At 47.9% G+C, this 15,358-nt stretch overlaps 3 protein-coding genes across 4 annotated transcripts; 2 read left to right on the forward strand and 1 right to left on the reverse strand.

Moving 5' to 3' along the window:
- Positions 1-2,021: 2,021 nt before the first annotated feature.
- gins4 (GINS complex subunit 4 (Sld5 homolog)) lies at positions 2,022-6,370 on the forward strand. Of its 2 annotated transcripts, XM_056290736.1 has the most exons (8): positions 2,022-2,272; positions 3,070-3,156; positions 3,968-4,081; positions 4,193-4,290; positions 4,401-4,489; positions 4,655-4,745; positions 4,908-5,009; positions 5,358-6,370. In XM_056290736.1, exons 1-7 carry the CDS (start codon positions 2,174-2,176, stop codon positions 5,002-5,004), a joined length of 675 nt encoding a protein of 224 aa, XP_056146711.1. In that variant the 5' UTR covers positions 2,022-2,173; the 3' UTR covers positions 5,005-5,009; positions 5,358-6,370. The 2 variants fall into 2 exon arrangements, with proteins under 2 accessions (XP_056146711.1, XP_056146718.1); XM_056290743.1 differs by lacking the exon at positions 3,070-3,156.
- Positions 6,371-8,009: 1,639 nt separating this feature from the next.
- Positions 8,010-10,701, forward strand: ppp1r3c2b (protein phosphatase 1 regulatory subunit 3C2, duplicate b). The gene is made up of 3 exons (XM_056284574.1): positions 8,010-8,649; positions 8,880-8,965; positions 9,237-10,701. Exons 2-3 carry the CDS (start codon positions 8,946-8,948, stop codon positions 10,096-10,098), a joined length of 882 nt encoding a protein of 293 aa, XP_056140549.1. The 5' UTR covers positions 8,010-8,649; positions 8,880-8,945; the 3' UTR covers positions 10,099-10,701.
- LOC130116617 (phytanoyl-CoA hydroxylase-interacting protein) lies at positions 10,698-13,212 on the reverse strand. Its single transcript, XM_056284585.1, has 3 exons — positions 12,854-13,212; positions 12,490-12,607; positions 10,698-12,394 (listed from the first exon to the last, which is right to left on the reverse strand). The coding sequence occupies exons 1-3, from the start codon at positions 12,984-12,986 to the stop codon at positions 11,848-11,850; spliced, it is 798 nt and encodes a 265-aa protein (XP_056140560.1). The 5' UTR covers positions 12,987-13,212; the 3' UTR covers positions 10,698-11,847.
- Between the last annotated feature and the right edge of the window lie 2,146 nt (positions 13,213-15,358).

Genomic DNA, 15,358 nt, shown 5'->3' on the forward strand with positions numbered 1-15,358 from the left:
TAAGCGCTGTGGTGATTATTTTCAATCAGATGAAGCAGAGCCATATACACAATGGACTGGTTTTTTATTTAAATCACACTGATGCTTGTACAAAATAGAAGAAATCTAGGTGAAATATGTTCCTTTTGTACACAATTGTTTCCAGTACCTTGGAAAAATGGTAGAATTGATATTGGTCTATAGTGATAAAATAACTTGGATCATCAGCTTTAAACAAAGGGATAACCATGGCAATCTTTAAGTCTCAAATTACACCAGTTTGCAATGATGAAGAAAATATGTTATAAGTGGCTCTAATGCAGAAATATAATCATGACCAGCCGAAAAGTCTTTTTTTTTAATCTGTTCATTTATTTCTGGGGGATCAAAAAAAAAGGACCTTGCAGGATGCAATGAGGTCTAGCAGACCATGAGAGGCTAGTGAATTACAGTTATCTCATCTGTATTGTTGAATGAAAAACTGCCGTACACTAGCTCTCGGGTGTGTTCTTTCCTCTCTGTCACAAGCATTCAAATATCATTTGACTATTGTTTGAATTCATTACTGGGGTATGTCTGTTTTGCAGCTCTAATGATAGTGAATTTATTTCAATAGGCTTTATAGACTCCTTGGTGAGGAGGGATTGAAGAGGTACATCAGAGAAAGGCGAATCAGTTCCTCTGGGCACAACGTTTACTGAGAAAGAAACTAGAGTTTCAATGGCAATGTGTACTATTCACAGAGGATTTGGGAATGGTTGCAATCACAGCATTGTAAAATGGCGAAAGATATACTGTTAGCCCCCCCCCCCACCCACCCACCCACCCACCCACAACACCCCCGGTTCTGTTCCGTCTTCATAGATGGCCTCTTTGCTTCTCCGTTCAAACCAGCGTCCCACCCTGTTAAGGATGTGCACGTCCCATTCCCCAATCCTCTGTGACTAGTACCCATGGCCACTGTAACTCTAGTTAATGGTCACAGAAATCAGCATATGAAACCGATCCTTGTTTTTGCTCGTTATGCCACTGTATCCTTTATAAGGGTGGGGGTACCTGCAGTCAGCTGAGACTGAAGAGGTAGATGAATGATGGAAGGTTTCTTTCTCAGTAAACGTTGTGTCCAGATTAATTGATTCAATTTTCTGAGATTTTCTTACCTGGGTTATCGAGCACGCAGAGAGACAGACTGAAGAGGTCATTTGTCCACAATTTGTTCTTTTGTCTCGACATCATCAGTAAACCGGATGTAAGCCATTGATAACTGACACCTTGACTGCATTTCTTGGCAGAATTGACACTTGGAAAGTATTCATATTCATTGAAGCTAAAACTAATAGTTTCATTAACAATAATATGCAGATTCAGCTTTTTTTCTCCGTATACGAGTTGTCCCATGACGCACTGACAAGCATTTTTTTCCTTTCTCTAAATTTGCAGATGCTTTACTTGGTCACGTTTCTTTGGAATATAAGTTTCTTGGTGTGTTCAGCTCTATTTATTTTATCAGCAGAATGCTGGACAGATCTGAATACAGAAGCCCGCCATGAATGGATGAATGAATGAATTTGCATGAATCTTGAATGAATGAATGAATGGATGGATGAATGAATGAATTGGCATGAATCGTGAATGGATGAACGAACGAATGAACGAATGAATGAACGAACGAACGAATGGATGAATGGATGAATGAATGAATGAATGAATGAATGAATGAATGAATGAATGAATGAATGAATGAATTGGGGCACTCCACCTACCATCTCTTCTGTTCTATGGAGAGATTTGAATTGTATTGCGGTAACTTACATTTTAGCGGAATTTTTAGGGATTTTTTTTTCCGAGTAAATAGTGCTGATTTGAATCAATTCAATTTGAAACTGATTATATTCAAATCAACATGATTTACTGTAAAACAAACTCGGGGGGGGGGGAAGCCCTGCTGAATGCGCACAATCGCGCAATTTGATTCTCGTGACTACACCGTTTCAACGGCGCGAATATCATCCGGAAGCGGGGTTCCGCTTCCTGAACCCGCGGCTGTGTTTTCCTCAGTCATTCTTCCACGCTTTGGCGCCGCTTTGAACTTTAATCGAATCGTCCAAAATCCAGCTTTGCTTCGTTGGAGCCTTTTTTTCTTCTTTGTTTCGTTTTTGTTGTTGTTTTTTTTGCATACTTTGCGAAGGTAATAATGTCGGACGTGTTGTCTGATGAAGTCGGTGAAATCGGCCAAGATGACGGCGAGGAGGACGTGATGACCCCGGCGGAGCTGATCGCCAAACTCGAAGAGGTACCGTCCCCGGAATAGCGATCGTCCTCTGGCAACGGCGTCTCAATTCACAATATCTGACAGATTCCCCCAGTTTTAGGAGTTGTGCACATTGTAGATGGGTATGCCACCTGTTTTGTTTCTCATTAACCTGTGGTATCGTTAGTTAAGGTTCCCTTATTTCACTGTAGCTCGTGCAGTGCATGTCATATTCTGCATTGTTTTACCCCAGTTCCTGCTTCAGTGAGGGGTTATTGTAAATCTGTCACTGCACTTAGCCTGTTGCACCTCCATCCCTCCTCTGACGCCCCCTAATTTATTCTGTAGAAATTTCTTTTCCTTGTTCGAGTCGAGGATCTAAGAATACATGGGGAGCGTCACAAATGGTCACCTGTTCCATTTGTGTGTGTTGTATAATGTGATGTGATTGTAAAGCCCTTTAGGGGACCGAGCTGTGATGTGGCGCTATACAAATGAATGCTGACTTGTCTGGGCCCTGCTAGTTGACACTGACCAGCACCATGTAGCTCAGTGTTTCTCAACCCAGTCCTCAAGGAACCCCTATCCTGCATATTTTCTTTGCAACCCTGAATAGATACCTGTTTGTAGTTATTCAACCAATCAGCAATGCATTTTGTCAGATGTTGCACACCTTGCATAATTAAGTGCTGCGAGATGATTGGTCGAGTAAGTACAAGCAGGGCTACCTATGCAGGGTTACAATGAAAATCTGCAGGATAGGGGTTCCTTGAGGACTGGGTTGAGAAACACTGATGTAGCTGGTTCAACTTTACTCAAAGTTCCCCTCTGACGTTTAGGCTTGGCTGAATGAGAAGTTCTCCCCCGAGCTGCTGGAGAACAGATCGGAGGTGGTGGAGTGTGTGATGGAACAGCTGACTCACATGGTAAATCAGCAACAATAACAGGATATTTAAACCACCTTTCAAAACTCTCAAGGACACTGTGCACCATGAAAGAAGAAGCTTAAAAACAGGAATGAGGATGGACATGCATAAATCAGCAATAATAAGCAAGCTAAGGCTACAATGGTCACGGAAAAGTAAAAATGGTTGGGATTATGAAATGAGGCTGTAGGAAGGGTCTGAGTTGTAGACTAAAATAGTGCCTGCAGATTATCCAAAAGCCTTTCTGAATAGATAAATGCATTTTTAATTTGGATTTAAATGTAGTAATGGATGTAGAGTCACTGAGTCTGTAGTCTGTGCTATGGGTAAATGTTTATGCACGCCTTACATTGATTCCAGTTGAGTTTGTGATTACACTGTTATAATGACACTCTTAGGTTTATGAATACTATTTTTAAATGCATCCAACGGTTGTGGTTCTAAAATGTGTGCCTGAGATTTGTTGCAATGCCAGCATCTTTTTTTCCATTTAGAGAAATCCTTGAATTTTCTAAAAAGGTTTTCTTGCTTATACAAGTCATTGAGGTAAAATGTTGAAGCTAGTGGAACTATGTTCGCTCTATCACATGTGGTTATTTTAGAGACGCAGAAATAAATCCTTGTTAACAGTGCGGCAGGTGTGGTTTTCGGACTTTTCGGCACCATTTGTTTGTAAAGTTGACGCTTCAGATGCTCACCTTTATTTTACCACTGCCCTCAGAATTCACTCTGGATAAATTCCGAAAATGAAGTGTTGATTTATGACATTGCCAGTGTCATAAAGTGCCATTATGATTATTTCCCTCAACAGGAGACCAATCTGCAAAGGGTAAAGAAAGGGGACATGAAGGCCAGTGTCCACCGCATGGAGATAGACAGGATCCGCTTTGTCCTCAGTAGCTACCTACGCTCCCGCCTGCAGAAGGTCCGACCGCATTAACAGCAAAATATGTACTATGAGGGCCTCATCAATCTGGCAACAGAATTTCCCCCTGAAGCCAGCTGACACAATTATCTGTTTTTCATCCATGTTTAGATTGAGAAGTTCTTCCCGCACGTCCTTGAGAAAGAGAAGTCTCGAGCTTTGGGAGATCCATCATTCTTGTCACCTGAAGAGTTTGCCTTTGCCAAAGAGTGAGTGTGGTCACTTTGTTATAAATATTTGAGGGGAATGGTAACTCTGCGTTTTGTCATTAATGTTTCCCTGACACTAAACATTGAAATCATTTTTATCTGCTGCACAGATACTTTGCTAATACAGAAACCTTCCTGAAGGCTGTAGCTCTGAAACATATGCCCCCCAACCTACAGTCAGTGGACATGCAGAAAGCAGGTAAAGACCCATTGGTAACAGCTTCAGGTGAAAGGTTTTCATTCCATTTATTAGGCACTGAATGATACATGCAGTGTACACACAAGATGGTTAGAGGAATTCCTTTGGTCCTGCCATCGTAAATGACCCACACATTAAGTTCTGTGTTTTCTAATTTTCTCCTAGTTCCTGAGCCCTACTTGGATTCCTTTGTTTTTCTTCGAGTGAAGGAGAGACAGGACAACGTCCTGGTGGAGCCTGAATCGGATGAACAGAAGTGCAGTAGCTTTATTATCTTGACCCCTTTGACTCCATTCCATTTCATCCAACATTATTTTTCCAGTAGATGGCAGTCTTTACGTTTTTCCTTTCACTGTTTTTTTTTCCTCAAAGGGTAAAGAATGATAATTGATTGTGTCCACTCTTCATCTCCCATCAGAGAGTATGTTGTGGATCTAGAAGAGGGTTCTCAGCACCTTATGCGGTATCGGACCATAGCGCCACTTGTTTCAAATGGCGCTGTGCAGTTAATTTAATTAAGGTGGGTAAATGCTAATTGTCTTGGTCATCTCTTCTATCAAGTCAGTGCCACCTCACCGCCAAGTTTGAATTCATATGAGTAGTTCAAAATAGGTCTTACATAAGTGACAGCTTTTTAGTGACATCTTGTGTTATTTTTAGCTCTCACTTATTTGCCTTGTGTGTGGTATCTTGGCAACAGAAAAATTGTCTCATTTAGCAATCTTTCTTAGATTCACAATAAGGGGAAATGTACCATTTCAGGATCACACAATTTCATCATATGTATTTGCCAATTCCAGATAGTTAAGTAACTCTTTTGTGTGTGTGTGCGTGTGTGTGTGCGTGTGTGTGTGTGTTTGTCTTACAGGTCCTTGCCTCCCTATATAATATATCTTTTGAGTCCCATACATATGAATCATTGAACAAGCTCAGGCTCATCTTCCTGACCTGGAGGTAACGGGGAGTGGACAGTTCCTCACCAGAGCCTTCGAACTTGTAAAAGCTGACTCGCTTAAATGACAAAGAGACTCAAGTCTTGATGCGAACAGAAGAAACACAACTTAATTGAAACTGTTGGCTACAAATACAAGGTCTGTAGGTGGTATAATTTTCAGATGATACCATGCAACATAAAGACTTTCCAGGCGAAGGAGTGTCAGAAGTGATACCGAGCAACATTGAATACAAATATAAATGATTTCAACGCCAGCAGTTCAGTGCTTCTTGGATACTTGGAACAAGTAATGATGGGTTTAGTCATAAACCTGCCAATTCATTGTTCTCCCTGTTGCTCTGTCTGTGTGACACAGCTGTGAAATTTCTTCCCGTTGTGCAGTAACATTTGACGTTGCATGCCTGGGAGATGTAATTTCATCAGTTCACTCGGCATCACGGTGGAGTAGCTGCCTTCCTCTTCATGGTGTACGTGTGAATGTTCATGCATTGCAGAGACAAATGTGTGACTTTTGGACAGCACGTATTGACGCCGTAGTCGAGCGCTCTAGCAGTTCCTCTGCATCATAGACAAAGCATCCGGCTCATGTCTACATACCCAAGTGTCATGTTGAACATCATCAAGAGCTCTGATCGCCGCCTGAGTAGTGAAGGACACATACTGTTGTTTACCTTCCGCAACATTAGTGAGTTTTGTAGAAGTGAATTGTTATGTTGTGGTTCTAGCTCAACGTTTTGCTCACATTTACCCCAAAGCCACGAGAATTAACGGGAACATTTTCTTCTCCAAGACATAATTGTGGTAATTGCATCGTTATGTAAGAGTTTTGCAGAGTGTGGTAGATGCTTGTTGTATTTGCCCTCATGCATAATTGCCAAGCTATTGGAACTAATAAAGCACCGAGTGAGTGGGCAGTGTGCATCACTGAGCTGTTTTCACGTTGTCGTCTTCTTCAGCTGCAGTGATTTCTTTTCATTATAATTTTTATCAAACCTGGGCTCGAGGCAGACTTGGCGTACAGCACGGGGAATTTGTATGCCGATGTGGCGCAGACGGAGTTCATCTGCAAGTGGAGTTCAGGTTCTTCCACCCACTTGTAATAACGCCATCCTCTGGATGATCTGTGAGATGACAAGAGCACGGGGGTTTTGTCATACATTTATAGCCCCCAGCGGACCCCCCCCCCCGTTCCGCATGTTTGATCAGCTAAACAACCAATCGGCATCGCTTCTCCAAGGTTAGGGGGGGCGGTCAATCGCCACAAGTGAAACAAGGAAATTTAGAAATGGAAAATGATAACGTATCTGAGAAGAGATGGAAAGGCGCTGGCGTGTTCGACAAAACAAATCGCTCTTATCAATGTCAGTTTAGGATAGCGGTTATGGTGATAAAGGAGAAGGCAGGAAAAAAGGGGGATGAAGGATGTAATCCAGAGTGTGTGTCAGGGCAGATTCTAATATGTGAAGTGTCCACCTGTGGGTGTGCAGGATTAATCCCAGTAAATTCTGGTGTCCGAGATCCACGACTTATCGTAGTGCCTCCGAGCAGCAGACAGGCTCTGCAGCCACCCACAGGCCCCACAGTCGTGCAGACACTTAATGACCCAAGAGAACAGCCGGAGCCCACAGCACTGCAACACCAGAGGAAAACCGAGCCAATGGGGGGAGGGGAGGGGGGGCAGGAGGCTGCAGAGCAACAGCCCTGCATGACCCTGAGGGGCACAAGCTGGGCCGACATCCCCGAGGCACACGGCCACCGCCAACCCCCAGGCTCAGACACAAGGCATACCCACAGGAGTGGGACCCGAGCCCTGGACGGCGAGCACGGACCACTGGCCCGGCGCTGGGCCCTGTGACCGACACACCGCCGGGATCGCCCACCCAGTGGCGGCACGGTGGCCTAGTGGTTAGCACTGTTGCCTCACAGCAAGAAGGTCCTGGGTTCGAACCCCATGCCTTCCCAGGTCCTTTCTGTGTGGAGTTTGCATGTTCTCCCTGTGTCTGCGTGGGTTTCCTCCCACCATCAGGAAGACATGCATGTTAGGGTTTAATACTCCTGCCCGTGTCCCTGACCAAGGCAATGGAAAGAGGAACTGGAGTTGGTCTCCGGGCGCTGCAGCTGCCCACTGCTGCTATACAATAGGGTGGGTTAGACGCAGAGAACAAGTCCCTTGTAAGAACACAATGACAAAGTGGCTTTCATTTCGTTTTTATTTGCCTCAGACACTAGCCGATACCCGTGTTTGGGAGTAATAAACTTAACGATGTACAGATGCGGATAGCAGCTGGGTTAGCTGACCATGTTCCCAAAAGCAGTCAAGCTAAAGCATTCAATTATCCGATTACATGGTCGAGAAAATCACTGTAAGGTCTGCAGTCGGGTCGGCATCAGTCCGCACGCTGGTCAGTTAGTCCGCTGGGCTTGGGATAGCAGCAAATGATTATTTGCACTAAGTCGTGGACGATGCACATTACATGCAACGCGTCGTTCTGTATGTCTACGCCGGCCTGCAGAAGAGAAGAGAGTGGCATGTGTGGCCGCCTCTGGAGACGTGTGAAGGATGGAAAAAGTGTGCCAAGAGTGCCTTCTTACACAACACTCTCCAGTTACACATGCCGAGCAACCTAAGATAGAGAGAGAGGGCCCGTCAGAGAAGCCAGCCGGGGGGAAATACTCGGCTCAAGGCCCCGAGTGTCAGCGGCGTCATTGGTCAACCAGCAGGGCCAGGAATAGAGCCGAGGATGAGTGGAATAGTTTCCATAGCCCTGTTGGAAACCTGGCGTTGCCACCGGGATCCGCGTGGGCTTCCTGGCCCAATCAGCACTGATTTAACGTGGCGTTGTTGCGGTGACGTTAAAAAATCGTGGTGTAGGTTGAGTTTATTAATAGACGAAGGGCTTTTGTGAACTGATAAAACGGCAAAGGCTCCACGTTGTGACCTCAGTGCGACGTTCAGCGAGGATTTAGAGGCGGTGTGACGACGACTCCCCGCAAACCGTGACGGAGGCACGGTTTCGAAAGAAACCGTGTGTCATTAGCAGCACAAAATGGAAGTGATGTGCGTCTTGAGGGTGCAGGAGAGCGGAGAGGAGGGTGGAGTTTACGAAGCGAGAGCCAGGCTGAGCTAATATAAATAGGATGTTGTGCAGGCAAAGGGAGGACTGACACCGCAGACGGCCACCGCAGGGAGTTTAACCTGTTGAATGTAAGCAAGACTGTCCTTCACACGAGCTGGTATTTGTTGTGCGCGCTCTCTTTAGTCGATACTCTGATCGCTGCAACAGTAGGGGCTGGCTGCAGTTTACCGCCTTCGTGCTTCATTCAGCGAAGACTTTAAATGCAAAAAAATGTTGGAAGGTGTGTTGAAGTTCCTTGCTGTGTCAGCGACAACACGTTGTACTGTTTATTGAGTGGAAACCTGTCTTCGTTTCTCAGAGGACACTCCCGAGCTGTCGCTGAGGGCCGCACTCTACTTCCGTCCTACAACACCAGATTACAAGAATGGAGATGAGCGGCACAACGTAAGACTTTGTGGTTCTGCGTGTGAAGTGCATGGTCTGAAATCTCTCACCGGCCTCTCAGTCGTCGCCAAGAGGCCTCCCTACCGCCGCCCTCTTTCTAACAGTAAATCTGTGATGTGTTTCCTCCTAACACGCACGGCACACAAGTCATTAGGAGTCGCATGTTCCCTTGTTTCAGGCATCTCTTATATGTGGTACCTTCTTTATGGGCTTCCACGGTTGTGAAGTGGATCTCATTCGTTCGTTAACCTCCGTGGTTCTGTCTCCTAAGGGTGCTTCCAATGATCGGCTTTGGGTCGATGGCCCAGTCCGCCGGCCTTGTGGAGATCGCTGTGAGGCTGTGCTTGAACCAACGCAGAGAACTGTGCCCCCACGTTTGGGTGCCCATCCTGAAGCCCCAGCGACCGTGCATCCGGCCGTCCGCCTCAAAGCTGTCGCCGCCTGCCATGCTAAGCCAGCCGTTTCTGACCCCGCCGGCGTCCCTTTGGCTGGACGATATGGATGATGAGGTGGAGCTGGTCCCCGTCAAGAACAAGCGGGTGGTTTTCGCTGACTCGAAAGGACTGTCCCTGGCGATGGTGCGAGTCTTCTCTGAAGCGGAAGAGCCTTTTGACCTGGACCCTCTTCCGTCGCTGCAGGAGTTGGGAAGCATGACAGAGGATGGATATAGCTGCACCGTCAGCACATGCTGCCCGGGAACTTTGCTTATGGTGGGCTTCCCCCAGCCGTCCGCAGATTTCCAGGCTTTCCGTGCCAGGCTGGCAGAGAGCATGGTTGTCCTGGAGAGCTGCAGTGTCACAGAACAGGCCCTACGGGGCATCGTGCGGGTCAGGAACATCAGCTTCCAGAAGGATGTGCACGTACGCGTCACCTTCAACTCCTGGCAGAGCTACAGGGATGTGCCCTGTACTTACTTGCAGGAACGCTACGGCGGGCCGCAGACGGACGTCTTTCAATTTGACATTGCCGTCCCTAAAGTAATCGATGCCAAAAGGAGCATAGAGTTCTGTTTGCGCTATGTGCCCGGCGGGCACAGCGTGCCCTTCTGGGACAACAACGGCGGACAGAATTACAACATTATCGTCTGTGTCAATTCTCATTGTCACGGAAAGACATCAAGTGAAAGGGCGTAGCTTGCCCAGCTCGTTCAACCTGAATCTATATTCATTACAGCCTTATTCTTCTTTTTTTTTTCTTAATTTAAAAACAAAAATCAAAATGAGTGCAAAACCCCATTTAGTACATGGAAGCATTACTAAGTTAAGCAGAGCTGGACGACTGGAGACGAGTTAAGCTATCGAGATGATATTTGCACTGTTTTGTGTCGTTGAAAATGAAATGTTGTGAAATGATTTCAGCCGTAATTATGTGTTTTGTGCACTGTACGTTTCCTTGAACGCTGCAGAATCTGGCAAAAAAACAAAACAAACTTCACGGCTTTGCCTTTTTGCATATTTTACATGCACAATTTTCTTTGAATTATCTTTATTTCTTTCGTTCTTTTGTAATATATATATATATATATATATATATATATATATATATATATATATATATATATATATATATATATATATATATATAGTCTCGGTGAGAAGGGTGTTAAAGGTTATTCAGTGCATGTGAAGACGTCCACTGACGTCACACTCCCCCGCCTCTAAAATGCCGCCAGCTCCGGCGCTGCGCCACACAGGGATCCCTTTCACCGCAGCCATGTGTTGCTGTCGTCATAGAGGTCATGGACTGCCAGACTGGGGTAAAGAGAGTCCCCGGAAGGGGGTCGGGGAGAAACTTCTCTTCCCCTCGGTACTGTTTATTTTTTATGGAAATAAAGCTTCAGATCGGAGACTGAATGCAGTGTGTTTGTTGTGTTTGTGTTGTGTTTGTGTTGTGTGGCTTTGCCGGTCGTCTAGTCCGAGGTTCCCCAGGCAGGTCGAGGTTCCCCAGGCAGGCCGAGGTTCAGGGCTTGTAGTGGTTTTGGCGGCCCTGCCCTTGTTGCCCCACCGCACAGGATCTTTCTGCAATCGGCGCGAGAAAGAGCCCGCGTTTCTTAAGAAGCGGACTTTCCGGCCGCGTGAAGCAACCCGACCACCTTCCTGGCACGTGCCCCCCCCCCTCGCGCCGCTCCCCCGCGGCTGCCGGGTAGCGCCGCGGAGAAAAGCGCAGGAGGACGGCCGGTGGTCTTTACGGAGATCCGGTTTCTTCACAGGGCTTTTCAGACGTTTGCCAGCTAATTCTTGGCAGAGGGAGGAACATCATGAGGTGTGGAGATATCTGGACGCCACCGATTGCGTAATGCTAGGACTCCTTTTAAGTGAGCCATCTTTTTTTTCTTCTTCTTTTCTTTTTGCCACCTGCACAGACGCCACTTGCAGGGTGTGCAACACACAACACGGTAACCTTATAAATCACTGAACATACACTGGACAAGCTACACAAAGCGACGACAGGGCAGCAAATGTAAAACACGTAAAGAAGGGGGAAATGTAAATGAGACAAAATTGATGAATATTAAAACACGGTGCACATGAGCGACACACACACACAGAAAATTAACTTAATTGGCTCTCATCTAAACCCTGTCACATTCCTCAATGACTATTTGTCCCCAGGGTGTGAGACATGTAATTTCAGTGGTTATCACGACGACTAATGGAGATCTGAGATCGACAATGGGAGACGTCATTCATCTAACACTGTCTATTTTGGTCCGGGCTGACACGGGGATGGGGGAGAGCAGCATGCACACAACCCAGGAAATGGGTGGTCCCGGTTGTGTTCCGTGCCACACGAGCTGTGGTCGGTTGTGAAAGCAACATTTCAGCATTCCTATCAGCACTATAGGAATGTCAGTTACTCCGTGCCGCCACTTGGCCGCCTCCTCAGCGGCCCACGCTGATGTTGCACACCTTGCAGCTGGGGTCCTTCTTGGCGTTGGCCGTCGTCAGACTCATGAGCTGGTGGTGCCCGCTGATCTCCTCCACGCTGCCCTGATCCAGCCGGATAGGCTCTGTGAAAAGCACCTCGAGGATGACGTCACTGGCGTGGCAAAACAGCGGCTCCTCCCCCGGCCTCTGAGGGGCAGTGCATGTCAGAAAGGGGTTGGAGGACGGGTCCAGCATAGGAAGCCGGCTGCGACAGAAGCCGTCTCCCTCTGAGCCAGCAGGCGCCAGCACCAGCACCACATAGTGGTAGGCTGTGTACATGCAATAGAAGTCTGCAAAATACAGGTTGGTGTTGGGGTTGAGCAGGTGTCCGGCCGGGATCTGGAAGCGCAGGGGGCCGTAGGGGGAGTCCTTGGGCGGGAGGCCGGTGTCAAACTCTGTGTTGCAGCTGAGAAAGACTCCCCGCAGTTTGCCGTTTATAGGAGAACCGTGGCTCCCGCTGTTGTCTTTGAGGGATGGCTGCATGACGCCGCCGCACTGCGCTCTGAGCAAAGGGACAGGAGGGGGGGGGGCATTTGGTCAATCAGCTGGTTTGTTTTCCTGCACACGGCAACTGGGATGTGTGACTGCAACACTGACCTGACGTGGTGAAAGTAGTCTGGGTGTTGGTTGCGATAAAACACGGAGAACTTCAGCAGCCTTCCTGCGGAGTCCTTGGCCTTGTCAAGCAGCTGCTGCAGGTGGTCCATGGCATAATCTGTGAGGTTGGGAGGAGGGCTTTTAGTTCTAGCAAAACCGACAAACAAACGACGCGCGAATCCAAAATGCCCAGTGTGTCTCATGGACGTACTCAGGGAAAACTGGACCGCCCACGCCGCTTTTGAATCAGAGCACACTGAAAGCAACTCGACCCGCATCACTTTTGTGTGTAAACCATCACAGCCCGGTGTTAGAAGCTGATAAGAGTTTGCATAAACTGCTGGACAAGATCTGCCGTACATACCCCCGGTGCAGAACTCCACCACCTGGCTCCACTCTGATACCAGGTAATCCCCGTCCGGCTGCCGGACCGCGGTTTGGACAGCGACACAGTACTCTGTCCGGGGGCTCAGGAACCAGTGGCCCCTCACCGCCATGGGAAGGGGCACGGCCTTCGCCACCAGCTTGGTCGGCACATCCTAGAAAACGGAGCAAGCGTGAGCGGATTTCCTTGCACAGCAGCGCCAGTGGTGCCACTTCCTTTCCAGCAACGCGCAACAGGCTGCTGACTGTGCAGCACGGCCGTCACGGTGCGTTTCTCGTGTGGCATTTGAGCTGAGGTGAGAAAACCAAAATGCAGGCGCCGTTCGAGTCACCCAACACCCCCGCCCCCCAAAAAAACAACCCTCAACCAAAGAAAACCAGGGTATTTGCTATGATACATCTAATCAGATCAGTAGCCTTGTTTTGGCGAAGGCCTCTAGCAGCATAGCTGAGCGCTACAAGCTCGGAGGGCCGGTTGTCCATGGCAACGTGGCTGATGCTGGTTGGTTTTTGTCACCTCTGCATCCGACTGAGAACATTTCCCCCCCAGTCAAAAGCGTCAGAGCCCTGACTCTGCTCTGACTTCGTAGAGGCAACAGACGTGCTCACGTTTGAATAGGAGGCAACGTCGTAATTACAGTCAGTGTTATTAAAACGATAAAGCAACTCAGTCTTAATCCCCCATCCATCCATCCATCCCCATTATCCTAACCGCTCATCCTGCTCTCAGGGTGGCGGGGATGCTGGAGCCTATCCCAGCAGTCACTGGGCGGCAGGCGGGGAAACACCCTGGACAGGCCGCCAGGCCACACCACACATTCATACCTAGGGACAATTTAGTATGGCCGATCCACCTGACCTACATGTCTTTGGACTGTGGGAGGAAACCGGAGCCCCCGGAGGAAACCCACACAGACACGGGGAGAACATGCAAACTCCACACACAGGATGACCCGGGACGACCCCCAAGGTTAGACTACCCCAGGGGCTCGAACCCAGGACCTTCTCACTGTGAGGAGACCGCGCTAACCACTGCGCCACTGTGCCGCCCAGTCTTAATCTTAATCTAACTTAATATCAATCTTAAAATGCAGGCCCATAAAATGAGGGGAAATGTAGGATAATGACAATAACTTTATGCTACTGTCTTGAATATGTATGCTGAATTAAAAAAAAAAAGTCTTGATTATTGTTGATCCTTTCTGGTTAGCTCAATTAAAAATAATAATCCTGTATTAGACCAGTTCCAAGGAAAACATATTCAGAAGACGCAGGACGATCTGCGTGCAACAGCTGACACCGAGGCAACCCATGACGACTGCACACATCCGGATGACAACAAGTAAACACTACTTACTGTGATATGCTGTACATGTGCACTGTGAATTTAGATCCTACACATTTGTAGCAGCTCAGAAAAGATGGCTGAAGAGTATTTGGTGTGAGGAAGTGGATAAGGTGAGTCATATGGGTTTACCTCACAGCGCGCCGCCTCCTTTATTGCCTGGTAAGACTCGGTCAGAACCGAATCCCTCATTTATGACTCTTTAGAAAAATTTAAGTTTTTAAGCTTGTGCTGGTGATCCAAACTGGGATTCAGTCCCCCCCTTTTTCTCCCCAGTTGTGCCCAGCCAATTACCCACTCTTCCGACCCAGACAGCAAAACTGCTGTGGCCCGGACCCGTCCTACACCCGACACTTTCATCCGGCCCACATACCGCGTGGAATGACGGCACTTGGGCGGTCCGCTCCTGTTTGCCAGATCTGGGCCAGAACGTAGCCATAGCAATGCCGCATGTGCCACATATTTCTTTTGTGACATTTGGGCCATATTCGCCATTTACCACTCGGGCCACTTCAGGGTCACAGCCAGATTACATGTTGCCCAGAGCACCGCATCTTTGCCCACGAAGGCCCACATTTGATTTGGCATATTTGGGCCATATTTGCTATTATACATGTGAGCCACTTCAGGCTCACATCCATTTTGTCAGGGGCCATCAGTGCTGTATCATTGCCTGAACTGGCCCACATCCGGATGCTATCTGGGGAGCCGGCTGCTCCACCCCCTCCGGGTAGGGTTGCAGACTACCACATGCCTCCTCCGATACATGTGGAGTCGCCAGCCGCTCCTTTTCACCTGACAGTGAGGAGTTTCACCAGGGGAGCGTTGCACGTGGGAGGATCACGCCCCCCCCACTGAACAGGCGCCAGAAGGTCCAGGACACATACCCACATCCGGCTTCCCACCCGCAGACACGGCCAATCGTGTCTGCGGGTGGGATTCGAACCGGCGACCCCCGTGTTGGTAGGCAACGGAATAGAGCGCTACGCCACCCGGACGCCCTGTGATCCAGTTCTGGATCTGTTTTAATACTACTCGCTGTATGATAGTCGCAGATTAGCTCGAGTCGCTCTGATGTTGCGCAATAATCAAGATGGAGGCGGCGCTGTGGCTGTAGTCTCACCCGTCAGTTTTGGTCCA

The sequence above is a fragment of the Lampris incognitus genome, chromosome 1 (genome assembly GCF_029633865.1).
Source record: "Lampris incognitus isolate fLamInc1 chromosome 1, fLamInc1.hap2, whole genome shotgun sequence".
Lineage (NCBI taxonomy): Eukaryota > Metazoa > Chordata > Actinopteri > Lampriformes > Lampridae > Lampris > Lampris incognitus.

Excerpts from the sequence above, each read along its gene's own strand:
- gins4 (XM_056290736.1), top strand. The coding sequence starts at position 2,174 with ATGTCGGACGTGTTGTCTGATGAAGTCGGTGAAATCGGCCAAGATGAC. Across the intron at positions 2,273-3,069 it reads TGATCGCCAAACTCGAAGAG|GCTTGGCTGAATGAGAAGTT; the intron begins GTACCGTCCCCG and ends TCTGACGTTTAG. Across the intron at positions 4,746-4,907 it reads CCTGAATCGGATGAACAGAA|AGAGTATGTTGTGGATCTAG; the intron begins GTGCAGTAGCTT and ends ATCTCCCATCAG.
- ppp1r3c2b (XM_056284574.1), top strand. The coding sequence starts at position 8,946 with ATGGAGATGAGCGGCACAAC. Across the intron at positions 8,966-9,236 it reads ATGGAGATGAGCGGCACAAC|GGTGCTTCCAATGATCGGCT; the intron begins GTAAGACTTTGT and ends CTGTCTCCTAAG.
- LOC130116617 (XM_056284585.1), bottom strand. The coding sequence starts at position 12,986 with ATGGCGGTGAGGGGCCACTGGTTCCTGAGCCCCCGGACAGAGTACTGT. Across the intron at positions 12,608-12,853 it reads GGTGGAGTTCTGCACCGGGG|ATTATGCCATGGACCACCTG; the intron begins GTATGTACGGCA and ends CCAACCTCACAG. Across the intron at positions 12,395-12,489 it reads GACTACTTTCACCACGTCAG|AGCGCAGTGCGGCGGCGTCA; the intron begins GTCAGTGTTGCA and ends CCCTTTGCTCAG.